The 24,351-nt window shown below is 50.1% G+C and overlaps 1 protein-coding gene across 4 annotated transcripts in view; it reads right to left on the bottom strand.

The window, feature by feature from the left end:
- The window catches only part of IFT172 (intraflagellar transport 172), a 149,256-nt gene that overhangs the window by 73,593 nt on the left and 51,312 nt on the right, over positions 1-24,351 (bottom strand). For all 4 annotated transcript variants that reach the window (XR_014710812.1, XM_084623126.1, XM_084623125.1 and 1 more), the window contains 2 exons: positions 22,626-22,711; positions 10,295-10,407 (listed from right to left, as the gene is read on the bottom strand). Coding sequence is in view for 3 of the 4 variants with exons in the window: in XM_084623126.1 (XP_084479252.1) it covers positions 10,295-10,407; positions 22,626-22,711 (199 nt within the window). In the remaining variant the exon portion in view is untranslated. The remainder of the gene's footprint in view (positions 1-10,294; positions 10,408-22,625; positions 22,712-24,351) is intronic.

Here is a 24,351-nt window from a genome sequence, read left to right as displayed (position 1 = left end):
ACACTGGAATGCGTTACCTAGGGAGGTGGTAGAATCTCCTTCCTTAGAGGTTTTTAAGGTCAGGCTTGACAAAGCCCTGGCTGGGATGATTTAATTGGGAATTGGTCCTGCTTCAAGCAGGGGGTTGAACTAGATGACCTTCTGGGGTCCCTTCCAACCCTGATATTCTATGATTCTATGATTACCAGACAGTTATAAGATAGCTTGTAGCCTGTCTGGTATTGATGGGTCTCCTCTTACCAGCCCTCAGCCTCAAAGGAAACCTGCACCAGACTTTCAAAAGACGAGCCTGGGACCTTAAATTCATAACTCTGCTAGACACTAAAAATCATGGTCTTAATGAAGACACTGGATTTCTGGCTTATTACAACAATCTGCAACCCACTAACCCCCCCTTTTTGTCCTATGACCACAACGGTGTTAACAGGCCACTTCACCTTGAATGGTCTCTTACAATACGTGCTAACTACTTATGCTGAAAAGACCAATTACCTTTTCCGTAACTGGTGTTCCTCAAGAGGTGCTGCTCACGTCTGTTCCACAATAGGTGTGCGTGCTCCCCATGTGCACTGGTGCCGGAAGTTTTTCCCCTAGCAGTACCCGTAGGGGGGGAGCGCCCCCCCGCCGCAACCCCTGGAGTGGCGCCTGCCTGGCGCGGTATAAGGGGAGCTGCGCGCTCCTCCCACCCTCAGTTCCTTCTTGCCAGAAAACTCCAACAGAGGGGAAGGGGGTGGAACAGACATGAGCAACACATCTTGAAGAACACCAGTTACGGAAAAGGTAACTGTCTTTTCTTCTTTGAGCGATTGCTCATGTGTATTCCACAATAGGTGATTCCAAGCTATATCTGTTGGAGGTGGGTAGGAGTTCACAAGTTCCCAGGACGGAAGACAGCCCTGCTGAACCCGACGTCATCCCTGGTTTGGGGGATGATCGCATAGTGCGCAGTGAACGTGTGAACCGAAGACAACGTGGCGGCCCTACAAATGTCCTGGATGGGGACGTGGGCCACGAAGGCAGCTGATGAGGCCTGCACCCAAGTCAAGTGTGCCCTCCCAATGGGTGGCAGGACACTCGCCAGCTCATAACAGGAATGGATGCATGAAGCGATCCAATTGGAAAGCCGCTGAGTGGAAATTGGCTGGGCCCTCACGCGCTCAGCCGAGGCGACGAATAGTTGCGAGGACTTTCTGAACGGCTTGATCCGCTTGAGGTAGAAAGCCAGAGCCCGCCGCACATCAAGCATGTGGCGATGGCGCTCCTCACTGGATGCATGAGGCTTGGGGCAGAGGACCGGTAGAAAAATGTCCTGACCCATGTGGTAGGCGGAGACCACCTTCAGGAGGAACGCGGGGCGTGAGCTGGACCTTGTCTTTATGAAAGACAGTGTATGGTGGCTCAGAGGTCAGGGCCCTGAGCTCCGAGACTTGCCTAGATGATGTGATAGCTACCAGGAAGGCCACCTTTCATGAGAGTTGAGACCAGGAGCACGTGGCCAATGGTTCAAACAGGGGCCCTGTGAGATGAGCCAACACCAGGTTTAGGTCCCACTGCAGGACCACGGGTCTACAATACGGAAAAAGAGGGTCCAAACTCTTAACGAACCGGCCAGTCATAGCATGGGAAAATACCGTGTGCCCTTGCACCGGCGGATGGAAGGCTGATATGGCTGCCAGGTGCACCTTGACTGATGAGGGCGCCAGGCCCTGAGCCCTCAGGTGGAGGAGGTAATCAAAGATAAGCTGGACTGGGGCGGTCATCGAGGAGACACCCTAGTCTGCTGCCCACCTAGAAAACCGGGACCACTTGGCCAAATAAACGCCAAATAAGCGCGGCGAGTGGAGGGCTGTCTACGGTGGACGCGCTGAACCTGCTCTGAGCACATCCTTTCCTCTCCACCTAACCACTGAGCAGCCACGCCGTGAGGTGAAGAGCCGCCAGGTTGGGATGGAGGAGGCGGCCCTAGTCCTGAGAGAGCAGATCCGGGCAGAGTGGCAATGGCTACTGCCAGGCCCGTGAGGGTCCCGTACCAATGCTGCTTGGGCCACGCCGGGGCAATCAGGAGGACTCGGGCCTTGTCTGTCTTTATATTTCCATGACCCTGCTGATTAGAGAGAATGGGGGAAAGGCGTAGAGAAGTCAGCCTGACCAGGACAGGAGAAAGGCATCGGAGACAGTGCCCCTCCCCAGACCTCCCCTGGAGCAGAACCGGGGGCATCAACGGTTCTGCCGAGTCACGAACAGGTCCACCTGGGGAGTTCCCCACCTTCAGAAGAGCAGGTGGGCCACTTCCGGGTTGAGGGACCACTTGTGTTGCGAGGAAAAGTCCCTGCTCGAGAGATCCGCCCTCTCATTCCGGGCGCCCGGCAGGTGGAAGGCCTTCAGGTGGATATCGTGGGCTATACAGAAGTCCCACAGCCTGAGGGCTTCGCGGCAGAGGGCAGAGGATCGGGCCCTGCCTTGCCTGTTGATATAGAACATTGAGGCCGTGTTGTCCGTGAGGATCCTGACCACCTTGCCCTCCAGGTGTGAGTGGAAGGCCATCCAGGCCATGCACTGTCCTGAGCTCCTTGACGTTTATATGTACGGTCAGGTCTTGAGCTGACCACAGGCCTTGGGTCTGAAAGTTCCCCACATGGGCCTCCCAATCCAGGTCCCAAGCATCGGACACCAGCTCCAGTGACCTGTCCCTGAATGTGACCCCTTGGAGCATGTTGTTTGGGGAAGACCACCACCGTAGGGAGGTGATCATAGAGTCCAGCACGGTGAGGACCTTGTCCATCCTGTCCATGGCCTGGGAGAACTTCGAGGCCAACCAGAGCTGGAGGGGCATCATCCTGCGTCTGGTGTAATGGACCATGTACGTGCACACCAACATGTGACCCAACACTTGCGCCTTGAACTCCTTCCTATCACACTCCTGGAGGGAGTCCTCAAACTTGGACAGGGAGCCCCACAGATTGAATTTGTACCGGCCCAGGAGAGCCTGATGGTTTGCCACTCGTAACTGGAAGCTCAAAGATGAATAAACTTTCCTTCCCAAAGAGTCCAGTCTCCGAGAATCTTTGTTCTTTGGGGCTGACTGACCCTGCTGTTCCCAGTGGTTGACCGACACCAGGGAGTTGGGCACCAGGTGGGTATACAAGTACTCATGCCCCTTAGCGGGTACAAAGTACTTGCGTTTTTCCTTTTTAGAGACGGGGCCAATGAGGCTAGCGTTTGCCACAGGGCATTTGAAATCTTAGCCACCCCTTCATGGAGAGGCAAGGCACCCTACCCAGTGCCAATGGTGACAAAACATTAAACAGGGAGTCTGAGGGTCTCCTCCATCTCCTTTGCCTGGAGGTGGAGGCTTTCTGCCACCCTCTTTAAGAGTTCTTGGTGGGCCCTGAAGACCTCCAGCGGGATGGAGGTGGGCAGGGCCGCAATTGCCTCCTCTGGGCGGGGCGAAGAGGCTGGTGCGGTGCTCTGGGTGTCGGCCGGCACCGGAGGGTCCACCACCTCGTCAGACTCCGGGCACGGTGCCGAGGACGCACATGCCACCGATTCCTTCCTTTGGGGTCTGGAGAGGGAGGCCGACAGTGCCTCTGAAGCTCCGGCCACCGAGCGAGCTCCCACCGGGGGCTGCGCCGGAGGCCATGGTGCCCACGGGTACCATTGGGCTGGCCATGGCGCTTGGTGCCGCTGCACCTGCCGTGGCACCGGCGGGGCCGGCTGTTCGTGTTGGCTGGCCTGGCCCATCGAAGGACGGCTACGAACGGAGACCGGGCTGGCGTAAGATCTGCTGCTGTCTCTGGACCGGGAGGAGCGGTGGTGCCGGGATCTATGACGACCGTGGGACAGCGATCTCGATGTGGAGGACCGGTAACCGTGGTAACAGCTGCTTCGAGAATGGCCTCGACAGGCGGACCCACAACGGCGCAACGCTGGCGATCGATGCCCGAGGCTGCGTTGTCTTGGCGGATACTTGGAGCGGGAGTCCGAGCGGGAACAGCGTCAATGACCGTGCCGGACTGCGGTGCCCTCTCCAAGACAAGGACCGATGGTGATGCCTGCCGCGGTCCCGCTGATATTTGCTCCTTGAGGTCAAGCGGTGCCGTGAGTCCTGGCCGGCTAGAACCCAGCCAGACAGTCTGGTCAGTGTTGAGGGCGATCCACCTGGACTCTGCCCCGAGCGATTGCTGGGCGGCAATCAGCGTCGGGAACATTCCCTCGACCGAGACCGGGCTGGAGGCAACTGCGGGGCCGATATCGGCGGAGCTCCGGGCACCAGCATGGACATAACGTCCTGGGCCACCTGGAGGGCTTCAGGCGTGGACAGCATCTGGACATCCGGAGAGGCCTGTTCCAAAGGGGCCGGGCTACTCCGCTCAACGTGAGTCAGAGCTGCCCGACATGGGCCTAGCCTCTGTCCCAGACTTCCCTCGGTGCCGCTGCAAAAAGGGAGTCTTCCTGGCCCTCTTAGCATGCCCCATGAACAGGGAGCAGTGCCAACTGGTCAATGGCACTGGAGGGTCGCCGCGTACTGACGCTGTGATGCCGGGTACCGGTTCGGAGCGGCATGCTGGGGTTGGAGTCAGCGCCAACTCCATCAGGATGGCCCAGAGCCTAATGTCCCTTTCTCTTTTGGTCCAAGGCTTAAACGACTTGCAAATCTTGCATCTTTCACTGATATGGATTTCTCCCAAGCAGTGCAAACAACCTGTATGCGGGTCACTTCATGGCATAGAATGCCTACAAGAGCCGCACGACTTAAACCCCGGGGCGCGGGGCATGCCCCGGCCTGGGCTCACTGACTAACTAAACTAACAAAACAGCTAACTAACTACAGGTACTAACGCTGAACGAACGAACAGTTCTGGGGACGAGCTACAGCAAAGCTGGAGCACAGCAGTCCCAATGCACCTTCACTGGCGGCAAGAAGGAACTGAGGGTGGGGGGAGTGCGCAGCTCCCCTTACACCACGCCAGGCAGGCACCACTCCAGGGGCTGTGGGGGGCGCTCCCCCCTGCGGGTACTGCTAGGGGAAAAACTTCCAGCACCGGTGCACGTGGCAAGCACGCACACCCATTGTGGAATACACATGAGCAATCACTCGAAGAAGAACTATCTGTTCCACCTTGCATTTAGCTGTGACGCTGTCTGTGAGTGCCTTTCCCAGACCTGAAGAAGAGCTCTTTGTAGCGCGAAAGCGTGTCTCCCTCACCACTAGAAGTTGGTCCAATAAAAAATATCACCTCATCCATCTTGTCTCTCTAATATCCTGGGACTGACACAGCTACAACAACACTGCATTCAAGGTTTCAAAATGTAATTACAAACAGGGAATTGTCACTGAGTGGGTGTGTTTCCAGTGGGGTCCTGCAGGGATTGATCTTGGCCCTGTTATTTAACATTTTTATCAATGAACTGGAAGAAAACATAAAACCATCACTGATAAAATTTGCAGAGGACACAAAAATTGAGGGAGAGGTAAACAATGAAAAGGACAGGTCACTGATTCACAGCAATCTGTACCACTTGGTAAACAGGATGCAAGCAAACAGCATGCATTTCAATACAGCTAAATGTAAATGTATACTGTGACACTGACAGGCCAAGTGCCAGTTCATGCCAGGGTCTCCATGTCTCAACTGGACAATGACAGACACGTAGCTGGACTCTGTCGGCTCACTTGTGGGTTAATATTGATAAAACAAAAAAAAATTGATAGAATTACAAGGAAGTGATTAGTGTTCAAACTCTATTGAACACTTGTGAGTTGCTGCTGCATAAATCTAATTGAGCTATCTGTGCTCCACACTGTAATGTAATATTTGAGCGGTTGCCCTGTGAACCTCTGTGGCTGTATGAATTATCACACACATTAATTAGTGGGAAGAGCTGCTCTCTTCTACAGAAACAGTTATGCCCCTCCCGAAAGAGGAGACCCATGGATACCAGACAGGATATGGGTGAATCTTACAACTGGAAATTCCCTACATCTGGGCTGAGGAATTGTCAACAAAAGGACTAAAGACTCTTATTTTTGTTCTGCTCTCCTCCCTGTGAAGATGAGTCGTGCCAGTGGACTCCTCCCAAGTCCCATCAACTGAGTTTGAAGCTCAGAGCACATGACAGGAGAGGGATAAAAACCTATGCTCCTTGGACTCAGGGGAGGAAGCAAGGTGTTTCTAAACATAAGCAAGAAATCCCCAGCTGCTTAACCTGGGCTAGCCCTAAAGCTCAAATAGAACTTGCTGATTATAGAAGCCTGTATTACCTTTTCATACCTAAGACTGAGACACATGAATGAGTTAATGTTTGCTTGCTTTAATCTTGTAAATAGCTCTCTGATTTCCTTTTCCAATTTAATACATCTTCATATAGTTTTACTATAAGGCTACAAGTGTTGTCTTTGGTGTCAGATCTAAAGTGCAATTGACCTGGGATGACTGGTCCTTTGGGATGAGGAGTAACCTGATTATCGCTGTGATTTTTGGTGCAAGGGGCCATCTAACACAGAGATACGCTCACCTAGGTGGCAAGAAAGACTGGAGAACCCAAGGGGACTGTCTGTGACTCTGTGTTAAAGCTATTAAAGTACCTGAGAAATTTGCCCTTGGTGCAGGTGGTTGGTGAAATCTACGTTTAGAACTCACAACCAGTTAGGGGTTTGTTCCCTGGTTTTTAACAGTCAATCCAGCCCCTGCACCGTGGCAGGACCAGTAACCCTAGACCAACCCTGACAGGTGTTTGTCCAACATGCCTTTTAAAATTTCCAATTACGTGGATTCTACAACCTCCCTTGGAAGCCTATTTCATAGCTTAACTACCCTGAGATTTAGAAAGTTTTTCCTAACGTATAACTTAAATCGTCCTTGCTGCAGATTAACGACCATTATGTCTTGTCCTACTTTCTGTGGAAATGGAGAACAACTGATCGCCATCCTTTTTATAACAGCCCCAAGCATAGCTGAAGACTGTAATCACCTCCCCCTGCCCCTTCTTTTCTCAAGATGAAACATGCCCAGTTTTTGTAACCTTTCCTCCTAGGTCAGGTTAATAGAATTGTAGAATATCAAGGTTGGAAGAGACCTCAGGAGCTATCTAGTCCAACCCCCTGTTCAAAGTAGGACCAATCCCCAGCTAAATCATCCCAGCCAGGGCTTTGTCAAGCCGGGCCTTAAAAACCTCTAAGGATGGAGATTCCACCACCTCGCTAGGGAACCCATTCCAGTGCTTCACCACCCTCCTAGTGAAATAGTGTTTCCTAATATCCAACCTAGACTTCCACCACTGCAACTTGAGACCACTGCTCCTTCTTCTGTCATCTGCCACCACTAGAACAGACTAGCTCCATCCTCCTTGGAACCCCCCTTCAGGTAGTTAAAGGCTGCTATCAAATCCCCCCTCACTCTTCTTTTCTGCAGACTAAATAACCCCAGTTCCCTCAGCCTCTCCTCGTAAGTCATGTGTCCCAGCCCCCTAATCATTTTCGTTGCCGTCCGCTGGACTCTCTCCAATTTATCCACATCCCTTCTGTAGTGGGGGGACCAAAACTGGATGCAATACTCCAGGTGTGGCCTCACTAGTGCCGAACAGAGGGGAATAATCACTTCCCTCGATCTGCTGGCAATGCTCCTACTAATACAGCCCAATATGCCGTTGACCTTCTTGGCAATGAGGGCACACTGCTGACTCACATCCAGCTTCTTGTCCACTGTAATCCCCAGGTCCTTTTCTGCAGAACTGCTGCTTAGTCAGTTGGTCCCCAGCCTGTAGCAGTGCATGGGATTCTTCCTTCCCAAGTGCAGGACTCTGCACTTGTCCTTGTTGAACCTCATCAGATTTCTTTTGGCCCAATCCTCCAATCTGTTTAGGTCACTCTGGACCCTATCCCTACTCTCCACCGTATCTACCTCTCCCCCAGCTTAGTGTCATCTGTGAATTTGCTGAGGGTGCAATTAATCCCATCATCCAGATCACTGATAAAGATGCCATCTGAAGTTATGAGCGTTGGCTCTATGCTTGTATTTAAAGGGTTTGCAGTAGAAAGCACCTAAGGCAGATTTGGTCAACATAGTATGAAGGGGTTATTCAAGTAAATGGAAGGTCCACTTGGCTTCCTTGATAGACGCCAATCCACATCTAAGCTTTCTTGGGAATGTTCCTGTAGAGAACTGAGTCATGCATGGACATGTGACTTGCCCATGTGACTCCAAAACTCCATCTTGTAGCTGGGATTCTACACAGGGGGAGAGAGGGGTTTCCACTCACAAGAGAGAGACTATGTAAGCCCCTGGGAAACCCCTCCATTTTGTCTTCAGCTGGCACAAGGGATAGCCTCTCCACCCCAAAGAGATGCCTGAAAGAAACTGGAACAAAGGACAGTAACTACAGGGGTGTGAGTGATTGCTGGACCCAGACTAGGAGGAAGTCTAGTCTGTAATAGAAGCTTATTGGAACATCTCTGAGAGTGAGATTTACCTGCATTTAGTTTCTTACTGTATTAGGCTTAGACTTGTGTGTTTTATTTTATTTTGTTTGGTAATTCACTTTGTTTTGTCTGTTATTACTTGGAACCACTTAAATCCTACTTTTTATATTTAATAAAATCACGTTTTGCTTATTAATTAACCCAGAGCAAGTATTAATTCCTGGGGGAGAAAACAGCTGTGCATATCTCTCTATCAGCGTTATAGAGGGCAAACAATTTATGTATAAGCTTTATGTATAAGCTTTATACAGAGTAAGACGGATTTATTTGGGGTTTGGATCCCATTGGGAACTAGGTGTCTGGGTGTTGGAGACAGGAGTACTTCTTAAGCTGTTTTCAGTTAAGCCTGCAGCTTTTGGGGGACGTGGTTCAGAGCTGGGTCTGTGATTGTAGTAGGCTAGCATGTCTGGCACAACCAGGCAAGGCACTGAAGTCCCAAGCTGCCAGGGAAAATGGGCTCAGAGGTAGTCCCAGCACATCAGGTGACAGTTCTCAAGGGGGTTTCTGTGACCCAACCCATCACACCCATCTCTTATATACAAGACTCCTGTTAATACATCCCAGAATATTAGCCTTTTTCACAGCTGCATCACATTATTGACTTCTATTCAATTTGTGATTCACAAGAATCCCTAGATCCTTTTCAGCAGTATGACCACCTAGCCAGTTATTCCTCAGTTTGTAGTTGTGCTTTTGATTTTTCCTTCCTAAATGAAGTACTTTGCACTTGTCTTTTTTTAATTTCGTCTTGTTGATTTCAGACCAATTCTCCAATATGTCAAGGTCATTCTGAATTCTAATCCTGTCCTACAAAGAGCTTGCAACCCCTCCCAGTGTGGTATCATCTGCAAATTTTATAAGCAAACTCTCCACTCAATTATCCAAGTCATTAATGAAAACATTGATAGTACCAGACATAGGGTTGACCCCTGCAAGACACCACGTGGGGAACAAATATTTAATAATGGTTGGTCAATCTAGCAGAGAAAAGCACAACACAATCCAACGGCTGGAAATTGAAACTAGACAAATTCAGACTGGAAATAGGACACACATTTTTGATGGTGAGAGTATTTAACGACTGGAATAATTTACCAAGGGTTGTGGTACATTCTCCATCAGTGACAATTTGAAAATCCAGATTAGATGTTTTTCAAAAAGATTTTGGGGAAGTTCTCTGGCCTCTGTGAGACAGGGGAGCAGACTGGGTGATCACAGTGGTTTCTTCTGGCCTGGGAATCTATAAATCTGTGAAACTTGGCTGTCTCTCCAGGAAAAGGTCAACTGCAGTGTAAAGCACTGTGTTCAGGATGTTTGTTGTTTTCTATAAGATCTGTGTATTTCTCGTATGATTATGTAAACAGCAACGGTGTTACAATCCTGTGCAAAGTGTGTGTTTCACGTGTTGCAGCTATCACGTGCCCCTGAAGAGGTAAACTGTAGGCCCAAAACACACCCTGGCTGGAGTTCGGGGAAAGGGTGCATTTAAATTATGGGCAAGTCTAAGGGGTCAGTACTGACTCCAGGGGCTGAGCAGTGTGGTAGCAGCTCTCCGGAAAGGGTGCTAGACAGGGGCTGTGCTCTGAGAATATGACTAGAGGTCCCCAAGCAGTGGTAGTGTTTGGATGCTGCGCAGTGTCCAGAGCATTAAAACACCTGGGACTGAGCAGCTGGATCCCCTCATGGCAGTTGGCAAGTGGCCAACAGGGGACATTAGATTAGAGCTGTGACACCCACCTTACCCACCACCTTCCCTGCTCCTGAGCATGCCCAGCTCACACCCCATACCCTGGACATGCCTGTCTCCCACCTCACCCTCATCTTCTTGTCCCTGAAGAGAAGTTTGTGGCCCGTCTCATTCAGCTCCAGCCAGTCAATCTTGCTGTCATGGCTGATGGTGCCAATGTTGTAGCCACCAACAAGATCCACTGGGAAAGGGAAAGAAGAGAGGCTCAGTATGAGAATGTTCTGTCAAGCCAGGAGGTGAATGGCAGGGCAGAGCTGCCAGAAGCCTTGCTGCAAAGGAGGCACTCAGTCTGTGGGCAGGCGAAGGATGGGGAGGGATTATTTAGGGTGGTACAAGGAGGACACAACTCAGAGCAAGGGGATGACACTGAGAAAGGGACATGTAAGCTGCATATCAGGATAAGTCCCCTGACAGCGAGCTGTGTCAGGCAGGGACTCATCTCCCAAGGATGGAAGCCCATCCATCTCCTGAGACATTTAAACTAGTACCAGACAGAACACTAATAAATTCCCAGGCAAAGAGCGTTGTTCAACAAAGTGAGAGGTTCCAAACTGCTCTCTGTGATCAGCGTGTGCTAGAAAATCTCTGTCTCCTCGCCCCTGGAACACACCAACATTTCAGTAAAGTGGGAAATTACTTACCTTATAGTAACTGATGACCTTTGAGATGTGTTGTCTGTACGTCTTCCACTCACAGGTATTGTGCACCCCCTAGCACCAGAGATAAGACATTTTCTTCTTACTAGCAGGTCCCCCGTTGGTCTACACATACTCACACAATCCATCCCACCCAAGAATAAAGGGGTGGGGTGGACCAACTGCCAGTATGTTCCTTCGCCAGCCAAAATCTTGCAAGGCCTTCATATAGTGGGGAAGAAGGATGGGTCATGGAATACATACAGACAACACACATTGAAGAACATCATTTACTATAGGTAAGTAACCTCTTTTTCTTAACTGAGTGGTTGTCTATATGTCTTCCACTCATGGAGACTGAAAAGCAATTGACAGATGGAGGTGGGTACACAAGCGTTACGTAAAGACAGATCTAAGTAACAAAGCTGTAACAAAGGTCGTATCTTCTCTTGTTGCCTGTCTAGCTACATGATGTTTCATGAGAGTATGAATAGAAGCCCATGTGGCTACCTTAGGAACTCCTAAAACCGAGACATTACTAAAAGAAGCTATGGAATCATCTTAGGCTCTTGCAGAATGGGCCCTAATTGCTAACAATAGCACAATTTAATACATCTTGAAATCCAACTTGAAAGTGTCGGAGAGGAAATCGGTTTATCTTTAACTCTCTCGGCATATGCCAAATAATACGGAAGAACAACTAAAAGATTTAGTTCTGTTCAGATAAAAGGTGAAATAAAGCGCTAGCTACAGCAAAAGAGTGCAGAGTTCTTTCCATTTTATCAGCATGAGGTTTTGGACAAACTATTGGTAAATTAACTGCCTGGTTAACATAAAATTCGGACACAATCTTAGGCAGGAAGCTTGGATGAGGTCTTAATGAAACTTTACCTCTATGAAATATCATATAGGGAGGACCTGACATCAAAGCATTAATTTCACTCATGCTATATGAAAAAATACTGTTTCCATGGACGGAAGGTTTAACAGAGGGGTAACTAAAGTCTTAAATAGAGTTTTCATTAAACTAGACAATACAATATTCAGATCTCCAGGGATCCTTCATAGGTGGAAATACTTTAACCAGACCCTAAAGGAATCTTTTAGAAATAGGATGAGAAAATATATTAAAACCAACAATCTAAGGATGATAGGCAGATATTGAACATAAGAATGGCCATACTGGGTCAGACTAATGCTCCATCTAGCCCAATATCCTGTCTTCGGACAGTGGCCAGTACCAGATGCTTCAGAGGGCATGAAAAGAACAGGGCATTTTCGAATGATTCATCCCTTGCTGTCTAGTCCCCGCTTCTGGCAGTTGGAGGTTTAGGGACACCCAAGGCGTGGAGTTGCGTCCCTGACCATCTTGGCTAAAGAAGAGCTCTGTGTAAACTCAAAGGTTGTCTCTTTCACCAGAAGAAGTGGATCTAACAAAAGATATAACCTCATACACCTTGTCTATTACACGAAGGGGTGAATAACACTTCCCTATTCACTTCCTCCACACCATTCATGATTTTATAGACTTCTATCATATCCCTGCTCACGTATTTCATTTCTAAGATGAACAGTTTCAGTCTTTTTAATCTCTCCTCATATGGAAGCTGCTCCATAACCCTAATCATTGTTGCCCTTCTCTGCACCTTTTCCAATTCTAACATATCTTTTTTTGAGATGGGGTGACCAGAACTGTACACAGTATTCAAAGTGTAGTATGGAATGGATTTATATAATGGCATCATGATATTTTCTGTTGTCTTATCTATCACTATCCTAACAACCCCCGTTATCTTATTTGACTGCCAGTGCACACTGAGCAGATGTTTTCAGAGAACTATCCATTGATGACTCTAAAATCAATTTCTTGAGTGGTAACAGCTAATTTAGACCCCAACATTTTGTATGTATACTTGGGATTATTTTTTCCAAGATGCACTACTTTGGATTTATCAACACTGAATTTCAGCTGCAACTTTCTTGCCCAGTCACCCAGTTTAGTGAGATCCCTTTGTAACTCTTCACAGTCTGCTTTGTTTACTATCTTGAGAATTTTGTATCATCTAAAAATTTTGCCACCTCACGGTTCACCCCCTTTTCCAGATAATTTATGAATATGTTCAACAGCACTAGTTCCAGTACAGATCCTTGAGGGACCCTGCTATTTACCTCTCTCCACAGTGAAAACTGACAGCTTATTCCTACTTTTTGTTTCCTATCCTTTAACCAATTATGGATCCATGAAAGGACATTTCCTCTTATCCCACGGCAGCTTACTTTGCTTAGGAGCCATTGGTGAGACACCTTGTCAAGAGCTTTCCGAAAGTCCAAGTGCACATCATCCAACAGATCACTCTTTGCCACATGGTTGTTGATCCCCTCAAAGAATTCCAATAGATCAGTGACGTATGATTTCCCTTGACAAAAACTACGTTGATTCTTCCTCAACAAATCTTGTTCATCTACGTGTCTGATAATTCTGTGTTTTACTGTAGTTCCAATCCATTTAACCTGATACTGAAGTTAGGTTTACAGGCCTGTATTTGCCAGGATCGCCTCTGGAGCCTTTTTATAAAAATTGCCATGTCAGAAGCTACCCTCCAGTCATCTGGTACAGAGACTGATGTAAATGATACGTTATGGTACCTCAATTAGTAACTGCAACTTCATATTTGAATTCCTTCAGAACTCTTGAGTGAATAACATCTGGTTTTGGTGACTTGTTACTGTTTACTTTATACATGTGTTCCAAAACCTCCTCTACTGACACGACAGTCAGGGACAATTCCTCAGATCTGTTATCAAAAAAGAATGGGAATCCCCCTCACGTCCTCTGCAGTGAAGACCAATGCAAAGAATTCATTTAGCTTTTCCACAATGGCCTTATCTCCCTTGAGTGCTCCTTTAGAACCTTGATTATCCAGTGGCCCCACTGATTGTCTGGCAGCCTTCCTGCTTCTTATATACTTTAAAACATTTTTGCTGTTAGCTTGTGTGTCTTTTGCTAGCTGCTCTTCAAATTCGTTTTTTGGCCTGCCAAAGGGAGCAGATGAAGGGTATGGGTGAAGGAGGCAGGGGTCCTCACCACTAGAGCACCTCCTCATAGCCAGGGGTGCTGTAGCATCTCTCCCCCAATCTGGCATCCCCTGATGGCAGGTGCTCTAGTCCTCTGGTGGTCATGATTTAGTCTGCTCCTTCAAGAGTAACAGAAAGTCCAAAAAAGTCTAAGACCATTTATCAGGTCTTCAGCCCCAACTCTGTGCCTGGTGGTCCTCAGATCCTACTCCTAGGGCTTTCAGTCATCTTTATCTCCTTCTCAGGGACTTCACATCGCCTTCTCTGGTGGCTGATAATGGGAGGGTTTGGATTCCCCTCCCACTACACTGGATTCAAGCCCAGGGACCCTATAACCAGGACCAAGGACTGCTTGGTCCAACTCCTTGCTGCCGCTGGCTTTCTGAGCTTCTTCCTACTGAGCCTTTCTCAGGCCTTCTTCCCTGCAACTCTCTAGGTTCACCTTTTTCTCAGGACTGGGACCCTCAGGGCCCTCCCCCGGAATCCTCTAGCAAACCCAAATCGCCTGCTGCCTTCCTTGGTCTTAGTCTTTCATGCCTCTTAAACTCCCCTTGCTGTTCCTGCATTGAACAGCTCAGAGGGCCCTCTCCTTGGAAGTCTGCATCATGCCTTTTATCAGGGCTTAACACTGGAGCCAGTGGCTACTTTGTCTCTCCCCTGGCTCTTACCAGACTTCTCTATTCAGGGGAGGATCCCGGGTCATCTCTTCCCCAGGGGCTTCCTCTTGGACCCTCCTGGTATCCTCACTCTCTCTAGTCCCAGAGAGTGACTGCAGACTCTCTGCTTCTAGTCCCCTTCTGTGGTCAAGTTCCTCTGTTCACAGTCCTCTCCCAGCCCTTCCTTAGCTAGACTTATCCTCAGTTAAGCCTGACCTGCTCTCCAGTGCAGTCTGGTACGGTAATTGGCCTCTCAGGCCGCCATTATCCTTTCACAGCCTGTGTGGGGCACACACCCCATCGCAGGATGAATCCACTAAAAAAATTAGTTACCCACCTTTTCATAACTGTTGTTCTTTGAGAAGTCTTGCTCATGTCTGTTCCATTGTAGGTGTGCGCGTGCCACGTGCGCAGTTGTCGGAGACTTTTACTTTAGCGGTATCCGTAGGGTCAGCTGTGGGGGACCCTGGAGTGCTGCGCTCATGCCGTGGTATATCTGGCGCCCCCGGCCCTACACCCTCTCAGTTCCTTCTTGCTGAGAACTCCGACAGAGGGCAGGAGGGCGGGTAATGGAATGGACATGAGCAACACATCTCAAAGAACAACAATTACAAAATATAGGTAACTGTTTTTCCTTCGAGCGCTTGCTTGTAGATTCCATTGTAGGTGACTCACAAGCAGAATCCTCAGTCGTGGGCTCGGAGGTCACAGTTTTGCAGATTGGAGCACTGCTCTGCTGAAACCAGCATCATCTCAAGCTTGCTGGATCAGTGCCTAGTGCAAAGCAAATGTGTGATGGACAATCAGCTCGCAGCTCGACAAATTTCTTGGATCAGCACTGGGCGAGGAAGTCTGCCGAGGATGCCTGCACCCTAGTCAAGTGAGCCGTCACGGTCGCCGGTGGGGTCACCTTCGCTAGCTCATAACAGGCCGTGATCCAGGATGAGATTCTCTGGGCAGACACTGGGCAACCCTTCATTCTATCCGCGACAGCAACAAACAACTGTGTAGACTTGCAGAACACCTTTTTTCGGTCTATGTAGAAAGCCAGGACCCATCTGACATCCAGGGTATACAGCCTGCATTCCTCATCGGTCATGTGAGGCTTAGGACAAAGGACCGGCAAGTATATGTCTTGACCAGTATGGAACTGGGAGACGACCTTGGGTAGAAAGGCCAGGTGCAGGTGCAGCTGGACCTTGTCCTTATAGAATATCGTGAACAGCGGTTCTGAAGTGAACACTCTGATCTCAGACACCCTATAGGCCGAAGTAATAGCGACTAAAAAGGAGACCTTCCAAGAGAGAAGGAGGGAGCAGGACGCCAGGGGTTTGAAGCGGGGACCCATGAGCCGTGACAGCACAAGATTCAGGTCCCAAGGGGGAACCGGGTCCTGGACATGCAGGTAGAGGCACTGCCTGCTGATGTAATACATTGCGGCAGTATTGTCTGCCAGGACCTGACCACCCTGCCCTTCAGGTGGGGCAAAAAAGCCTGGCAGGCCAGGTGAACCACTTTGAGTTCCCTGACATTGATATGAACGGCTAGATCGTTTTGTAGCAAGTGGGTGCTGAGCTCCCCAAGATGAGCTCCCTAGCCCAGGTCCGACGCGTGAGAGACCAGGGTAAGCGATAGAGATGGGGTCACGAAGGGAACTCCTTGCAGCACCGAGTCGGGATCCCGCCACCAGTCCAAAGACAGTAGGATGTGGCTCGGCATCATGACCACTCAATCCAGGGGGTGCCTGCTGGGAATGTACATCGAGGCTAGCCACGGTTGCAGAGGCCTCAGGTGAAGCCAGGCATGGCTAACCATGTACGTGCACGTGGTCACGTGTCCCATCAGTCGCAGACATGTGTGGGCCGTGGTGAGAGAGTGGGCTCTTATGTGGGAGATCAAGTCCACCATGGCCTGAAACCGCGCTTCCGGAAGGGAGGCCCTGGTACGCGTGGAGTCAAGAACTGCCCCGATAAACTCTATATGTTGGACTGGGGTTAACGTGGACTTTTCTGTATTTATTAACAGGCCCAGGTAGAGGCAGGTGGAATGTACCAGATTGAGGCTTCTCTGCACCTGCTCCGGAGACCTGCCCTTGATGAGCCAGTCATCGAAGTATGGAAACAGGAGCACCCCACGCCACCTGAGGTAAGCCGCTACTGGTGCCTGAAGGGCGACCCATCACTCTCACAGATCCTGGGGGACAGGCCAGTCCTCGCCTACAGACAGCCCCCCAACCTGAAGGGCGACCCCTCACTCTCACAGATCCTGGGGGACAGGCCAGTCCTCGCCTACAGACAGCCCCCCAACCTGAAGGGTGACCCATCGCTCTCACAGATCCTGGGGGACAGGCCAGTCCTCGCCTACAGACAGCCCCCCAACCTGAAGGGTGACCCATCGCTCTGACAGATCCTGGGGGACAGGCCAGTCCTCGCCTACAGACAGCCTCCCACCCTGAAGGGCGACCCATCGCTCTCACAGATCCTGGGCGACAGGCCACTCCTCACCTACAGACAGCCTCCGACCCTGAAGGGCGACCCATCGCTCTCACAGATCCTGGGGGAAAGGCCAGTCCTCGCCTACAGACAGCCCCCCACCCTGAAGGGCGACCCCTCACTCTCACAGATCCTGGGGGACAGGCCAGTCCTCGCCTACAGACAGCCCCCCAACCTGAAGGGTGACCCCTCACTCTCACAGATCCTGGGGGACAGGCCAGTCCTCGCCTACAGACAGCCCCCCAACCTGAAGGGTGACCTATTGCTCTCACAGATCCTGGGGGACAGGCCAGTCCTCGCCTACAGACAGCCCCCCACCCTGAAGGGCGACCCATCACTCTCACAGATCCTGGGGGACAGGCCAGTCCTCGCCTACAGACAGCCCCCCACCCTGAAGGGCGACCCCTCACTCTCACAGATCCTGCAGGACAGGACAGTCCTCGCCTACAGACAGTCCCCCAACCTGAAGGGTGACCCCTCACTCTCACAGATCCTGGGGGACAGGCCAGTCCTCGCCAACAGACAGCCCCCCAACCTGAAGGGCGACCCATCACTCTCACAGATCCTGGGGGACAGGCCAGTCCTCGCCTACAGACAGCCCCCCAACCTGAAGGGCGACCCATCACTCTCACAGATCCTGGGGGACAGGCCAGTCCTCGCCTACAGACAGCCCCCCACCCTGAAGCAAATACTCACCAGCAACCACATACCACACAACAGAACCACTAACCCAGGAACCTATCCTTGCAACAAAGCCCGTTGCCAACTGTGCCCACAGATCTACTCAGGGGACACCACCATAGGGCCTAATCACATCAGCCACACCATCAGAGGCTCGTTCACCTGCACATCTACCAATGTGATATATGCTATCATCGGCCAGCAATGCCCCTCTGCTATGTACATTGGCCAAACTGGACAGTCTCTACATAAAAGAATAAATGGACACAAATCAGACGTCAAGAGTTATAACATTCAAAAACCAGCCGGAGAACACTTCAATCTCTCTGGTCACTCGATTAGAGATCTAAAAGTGAAAATTCTTCAACAAAAAAACTTCAGAAACAGACTACAACGAGAGACTGCTGAACTGGAATTATTTGCAAACTGGATAGAATTAACTTAGGCTTGAATAAAGACTGGGAGTGGATGGGTCATTACACAAAGTAAAACTATTTCCCCATGTTTATTCCCCGCACCCCACCCCCCACTGTTCCTCAGAAGTTCTTGTCAACTGCTGCAAATGGCCCACTTTGATTATCACTACAAAAGGTTTTCTCCCCCACCCCGCTCTCCTGCTGGTATTAGCTCATCCTAAGTGATCACTCTCCTTACAGTGTGTATGGTAACACCCATTGTTTCATGTTCTCTGTGTATATAAATCTCCCCACTGTATTTTCCACTGAATGCATCCGATGAAGTGAGCTGTAGCTCACGAAAGCTTTTGCTCAAACGAATTGGTTAGTCTCTAAGGTGCCACAAGTCCTCCTTTTCTTTTTTCCTCCTCAGTGACTTCAATGCAAGAGTTGGAGCAGACAATAACTCATGGCTAGATTGTCACTCACAGGGATACCCTTTTCTCTCTTTCTCCTGAAGATCCTAGATGTCAGTCTGTGGCTTCCTGGGTAAACGTCCTGCCTGCTGCCATTCTGTCCACTAAGTCCCGGCAGGCCCTGGCATTGCAATCAATGCCATCCCACCCAGAGGTAAGGCAGAGGGGACATTGCTATTCACTGTGCCCCTGGTTCCTCTGCTGAGAGAGTGACTTGGAAGCCACATCAAGCAGAACTAGTGTTCCCAGAAACGCAGACAAGGAAGCCAAGGGATCCCTGCAAGAACTTTTGCCTTCTTAAGCCAAGAAGCAGACCTAAGTCTATTGTCAGCTCTGCTCTCTAAAGAGACCAGTGACACTGGGGCCAAATCCCACAGGTGCACGATACCCATATGGAAGAAAACCGAGGATAACTTTGAGATTTAAAGAGCTCAATCTGTTTAGTTTAGCAAAAAGAAGACTGAAAGGTGACTTGAATTATAGTGTCTAAGGACCTTCCTGGGGAGAAAACACTGGTACTAAAGGGCTCTTTAGTCCAGTGGAGAAAGGCAGAACAAGAACCAATGGCTGGAAACTGAAGCTATAGAAATGTAAATTAGAAAGAAGGCACAATATTTTATCATTACAGTTGATTAATCGTTGGAGCAAACTACCACGGGATGTGGTGGATTATTCGTCTCTTGAAGTTTTCAAATCCAGACTGGCTGCCTTTCTGGAAGATGCTTTAGCCAAACAGAAAAGCTACTGGGCTCAATACAGCGGTAAGTGGGTGAAATTCAGCTGCCTGCAGGGGTGAAAGGAAGTGGGTACGGGCCGGTACAGCGTACCGGTAAAAGGTAGCCACTAGTACTGGCCCGTTCCGCTGACGCAGCAGTGCTTAAACATCGCTGCCCCTTTTCCGCCCTCAATTGGCGGCTCTGCCAGGTCCCTACCAGAAGGCCGCCAATGGGGGGGCGCAAAAGGGGCAGCGACGACCCGGCAGGACCGCCGATGGGGGGCGCAAAAGGGGCAGCGACGACCCGGCAGGACCGCCGATGGGGGGCGCAAAAGGGGCAGCGATGACCCAGCAGGGCCGCCAATTGGGGGGGCACAAAAGGGGCAGCGATGACCCAGCAGGACCGCCGATGGGGGGCGCAAAAGGGGCAGCCATGTTAAAGCGCTGCTGCCCCCCAGCCGCTGACAGAGCGACGGCGGAAGAAGCAGCTGCCCCAGGGCCGCGATTTAAAAGGTCCCGGGGCTCCCTTTAAATTGCCACTAGAGCCCCAGGCAGCGCTGGCCAGGGAGCGCAGATGGAAGGGCTGTGGGACGCTGACCCCCCAGCTCCACCCTTCCGCCCAAGGCCACGCCCCTTCCGGAGGGAGCGACCTCATACCGGTAAGAGCTGCATTTTACTTTCACCCCTGGGTGCCTGTGATTTACAGAAGATCAGATCAGATGATCGAATGGTTCCCTCTGGCCTTTAAATATCTATTAAACCTGCTCCTCATGAAAATCTCATCCCAGCCCCAATTGTTAGAGACACCCTGAAGCAGAGGGTTTTACTGCCCTGCCAACATTAAAGTTACCTGGTTTATCTCTGGATAGTCTTTTGTTATCCAGTTAAAATCCATATGCGGAGTGAATTTACACAAGGTCAATGCCTTTCTGTCTGGGCTTTAGCCTCAGGGTTTGGCACCAAGGGAGGCTTAGGGTTCATGCTACTCATGCCTGGGGAAAGCTTTTCGGGAGTGGGTCCCCCAGAGCCTCTTGCAGGAGCCACTCCTGGAGCAAAGTCCTTCAGCCCTTCTTATCTTTATAGAAAGCCTTACAGGCATCGTATCCCTTGGCCAAGACCCCTCCTTGAGGCAGGAAGGCACTTTTCATTCCCACCCAAGACGGATCATTGTGGGGAAGAGGATCACCTCTTCAGCTGCAATCTCTGGGGCAGATCCACCATCCTGGGCCTGGCCCAAGAAATCCAAACACAGCAAAACCTCAATACACACAGCCATACCCTCTCATGAACTGACATGAGTCTAAAATGTTTTCGATTAATTATGCTACTTAAGAACTATTTTGAGCGTACCCGATGGTAAAGGGAGAGGTTGGTTCTGTGCCCACTCCAGCTGGCAGAGAGGAGCTGAGGACAGGGATTTACACCCTTGGTCTATGTAGTCCAGGGTGCAGGGGAATTGTGCATCCCTGCCACCTACCACTCAGGAACGACCTGTAACTGAATCATAGAATCATAGAGTATCAGGGTTGGAAGGGACGTCAGGAGGTCATCTCGTCCAACCCCCTGCTCAAAAGCAAGACCAATCCCCAATTAAATCATCCCAGCCAGGGCTTTGTCAAGCCTGACCTTAAAAACTTCTAAGGAAGGAGATTCTACCACCTCCCTAGGTAATGCATTCCAGTGTTTCGCCACCCTCCTAGTGAAAAAGATTTTCCTGATATCCAACCTAAACCTCCCCCACTGCAACTTGAGACCATTACTCCTTGTCCTGTCCTCTTCTGCCACTGAGAATAGTCTAGAACCATCCTCTCTGGAACCACCTCTCAGGTAGTTGAAAGCAGCTATCAAATCCCCCCTCATTCTTCTCTTCTGCAGACTAAACAATCCCAGTTCCCTCAGCCTCTCCTCATAAGTCATGTGTTCCAGATCCCTAATCATTTTTGTTGCCCTTTGCTGGACTCTCTCCAATTTATCCACATCCTTCTTGTAGTGTGGGGCCCAAAACTGGACACAGTACTCCAGATGAGGCCTCACCAATGTTGAATAGAGGGGAACGATCACGTCCCTCGATCTGCTGGCAATGCCCCTACGTATACATCCCAAAATGCCATTGGCCTTCTTGGCAACAAGGGCACACTGCTGACTCATATCCAGCTTCTCGTCCACTGTCACCCCTAGGTCCTTTTCCGTAGAACTGCTGCCCAGCCATTCGGTCCCTAGTCTGTAGCGGTGCATTGGGTTCTTCCGTCCTAAGTGCAGGAACCTGCACTTATCCTTATTGAACCTCATCACCACACGGCCAGCAGGGGGCTGGGGAGCAATGCCAGGAAGGCGGGAACATTATTGTTCATGATGGTGACAGACAGCAATTCTCTCTTCTTCTGCTCTTATTCACTATTTACGGCAGGCAGAGACCATTCTGAACATCGAGTCTGATCGGCACAGCACAGGCCAGACAACCCCACCCGCGATTCCTGCACTGAACGTGTAGCTGCTGGATGAACTGCAGCATATTTCTTAGAAAGACACCCAGTCCCCGTTTAAAGACTCTAAGTGCTGGGGAACCTGCCACACTGCCTGGTAAGTTGTGCCCAGGGTTAATTGCCCTCACTATATAAATGTGCACCTTATTTCCAATCTTCGTCTAGTTTCAACTTCCAAGCACTGAATCTCCTCCTGCATTTGTCTGCTACACTAAAGAGTCTCTCCTATGAAAAATCTCTTCCCCAGGTGAGTACCTGTAGACCATGATCAAGTCACCTCTTAACCTTCTCTGTGTTAAGCTAAATAAACAGCTTCTTTAGGCTCACTGCACGACAAGCATTGCAGACTGCAAATCATTCTTGCCCTACTCTGTTGTTCTCTGCACACTGTTCAACCTGAGCATCCAGAACTCAAGTCCTGCGATCCCGGATGAGGCGGGGTCCCATGGAAACTGCACCATGACATCGCATACCTAAGGCATCGGGGCAGAACGCGCTGAGACATCCCAATTCTGGGAGCTTCACCTGGCAGCACGAACACCCATCTCGTCAGCTCAAGGGGCCCGTGCACTGACAGTGCCCGCAGCAACACAGTTATGATGACTGACGGCCGCACGCACAGACAGGAGACGTGGCCCTGCCCCAGAGAGCCACCGTCCTCACCAGACATGTAACAGACCCGTGAGCAGGGCAGCCTCCCAGTCAGACATGGGTGCAACTTGACTCTAATGATTCGCCTCCCGGAAGAACGTGAATGTAGACGGGGCAGAAGGACGAGAGTCACCATTCACCTGCTGCTATAGTCTTGATGTCGATAAGATATGCCAGTCTCTTGTTCTCCTCCATCCCTCTTTGCCTTCTCTCATTGATGCGAACGCTGTAATGGAGAAGAGTGAAGAATGACTGATAATGCTGTGCACTTGCCAAACCACATGGGGCATCTCCCACCCTCCCCCAGAACCACCCCTGGTGTCCCCCTCCACCCATGGAACCACACCTCCTGACCTGTGGCTTTCCATCCCCACAACCACCCCAGTCTACCCATCAGGTCCCATGGGGTACTGTACAGCCCTTAGTCCCTGCAGATTGGTGGTTCTCTACCTAGAAGGGACAGTTACTCAGGTCCCTGAAATTCTGCCTCTGAAACACCTTGTATCACAGATCTGTGGGATAAGTCCTACACCCCATCTTAAACAGTCTTTTGGAGGAACCCCATCTGTGTGTCAGACTCCCCAGGGGGGCTCACTCTTCCTTCAGGTTAGGCTACACAGCCTCACAGCTTCTGAGATTGAGCCCTGGCACTCCAGAATTCCTGCTTCACATTGGGAGCTCTGCTCAGCAGTTCAGCTGAGATAGACTCCTTGTTAGAGACTTGTTCGCTCTTCAGGGACTAATGCTCCCTAGCCAGTATTTGTGGTGACACCAAACTGGCCTTTCAAAACAGAGTAGGACTTATTAGGCAACTGGAACACAGCACTGGAAGGCCTGAGGTTAGCATTCAGAAATAAAGGTTAAAGCATCACCCATTCCGGTCAAGCCAGAGCAGCCCACCAGCCAAGCTGTAGTGGATTCCGCCTCAGGCTCGGTCCCTCTTTGGCTCCTTAGCCACTCCCAGGGGAGAGCAGCCAGCCTCCTCCAGAAGCCCACTCTTGCTGGTTATGTCTCAAAAACCTCCTTGCTCTGTGTCATTGTTTGCTAGGTGTCAATGTTCTGGTCATTGGAGCTTTCCATTGTCTCTTTTGGATTCTCCTCTCAGCAGGTTCCAGCCAGTTCCACAACCTCCTCATTCACTGGAGCCCAGATAACAAGGCAATATTCTCACCTCATGTCCTGTGCTGCGCCCCCAGAGGAAACTTAACCCTTTTTTGTCACCAGGGTTAATAATGCAAAGGACAGAAAGAAACTGAGGCACACACAGAATTCATAAAACTGTCACAGACAATTCCCATTTGATCATATTGTGTGGGCAGGGTTCTCAGTTCTTATAGCACAGGCTCAGCAACCCGTGAAGGCAGTGAAAGCAAATGGAGCAGGAGCCAGGACCCTCACATCACTACCCACTTGGGAGCATCTGCACATTAGAGACAGCTTCTGGGAGGTGCAGGGGCCAGGCTCCCAGGCTGGTATGCCACAAATTATCCTAAATAGGCTCCGAACACAACGAGAGCAAATTAATAGATTCCTAGATTCCAAGATCAACAGGGGCCATTTTGACTACCTATTCTGACCCACTGTATAACGCAAGCCAGAGAATTGCCTTGAAATAATTCCTAGAGCAGATCTTTTAGAAACACATCAAATCTTGACTCAAAAATTGTCAGTGATGGAGACTCACGACCCCTGGTAAATTGTTCCAATGGTTAATTACTGTTAAATGTACACTCAGGATTGGAAGTTGTTTTAAAAGATCTGCTCTAGGAATAGTTTTGGTGAACTTCTCTGGCCTGTGTTATACAGAAGGTCAGACGAGATGATCACAATGGTCTCTTCTAGTCTTAGAATCTATAAATCAATGAA

The sequence above is a fragment of the Lepidochelys olivacea genome (assembly GCF_965140295.1).
Source record: "Lepidochelys olivacea isolate rLepOli2 genome assembly, chromosome: 3".
Classification (NCBI taxonomy): domain Eukaryota; kingdom Metazoa; phylum Chordata; order Testudines; family Cheloniidae; genus Lepidochelys; species Lepidochelys olivacea.
This window is presented reverse-complemented; position numbering and strand designations above follow the sequence as displayed.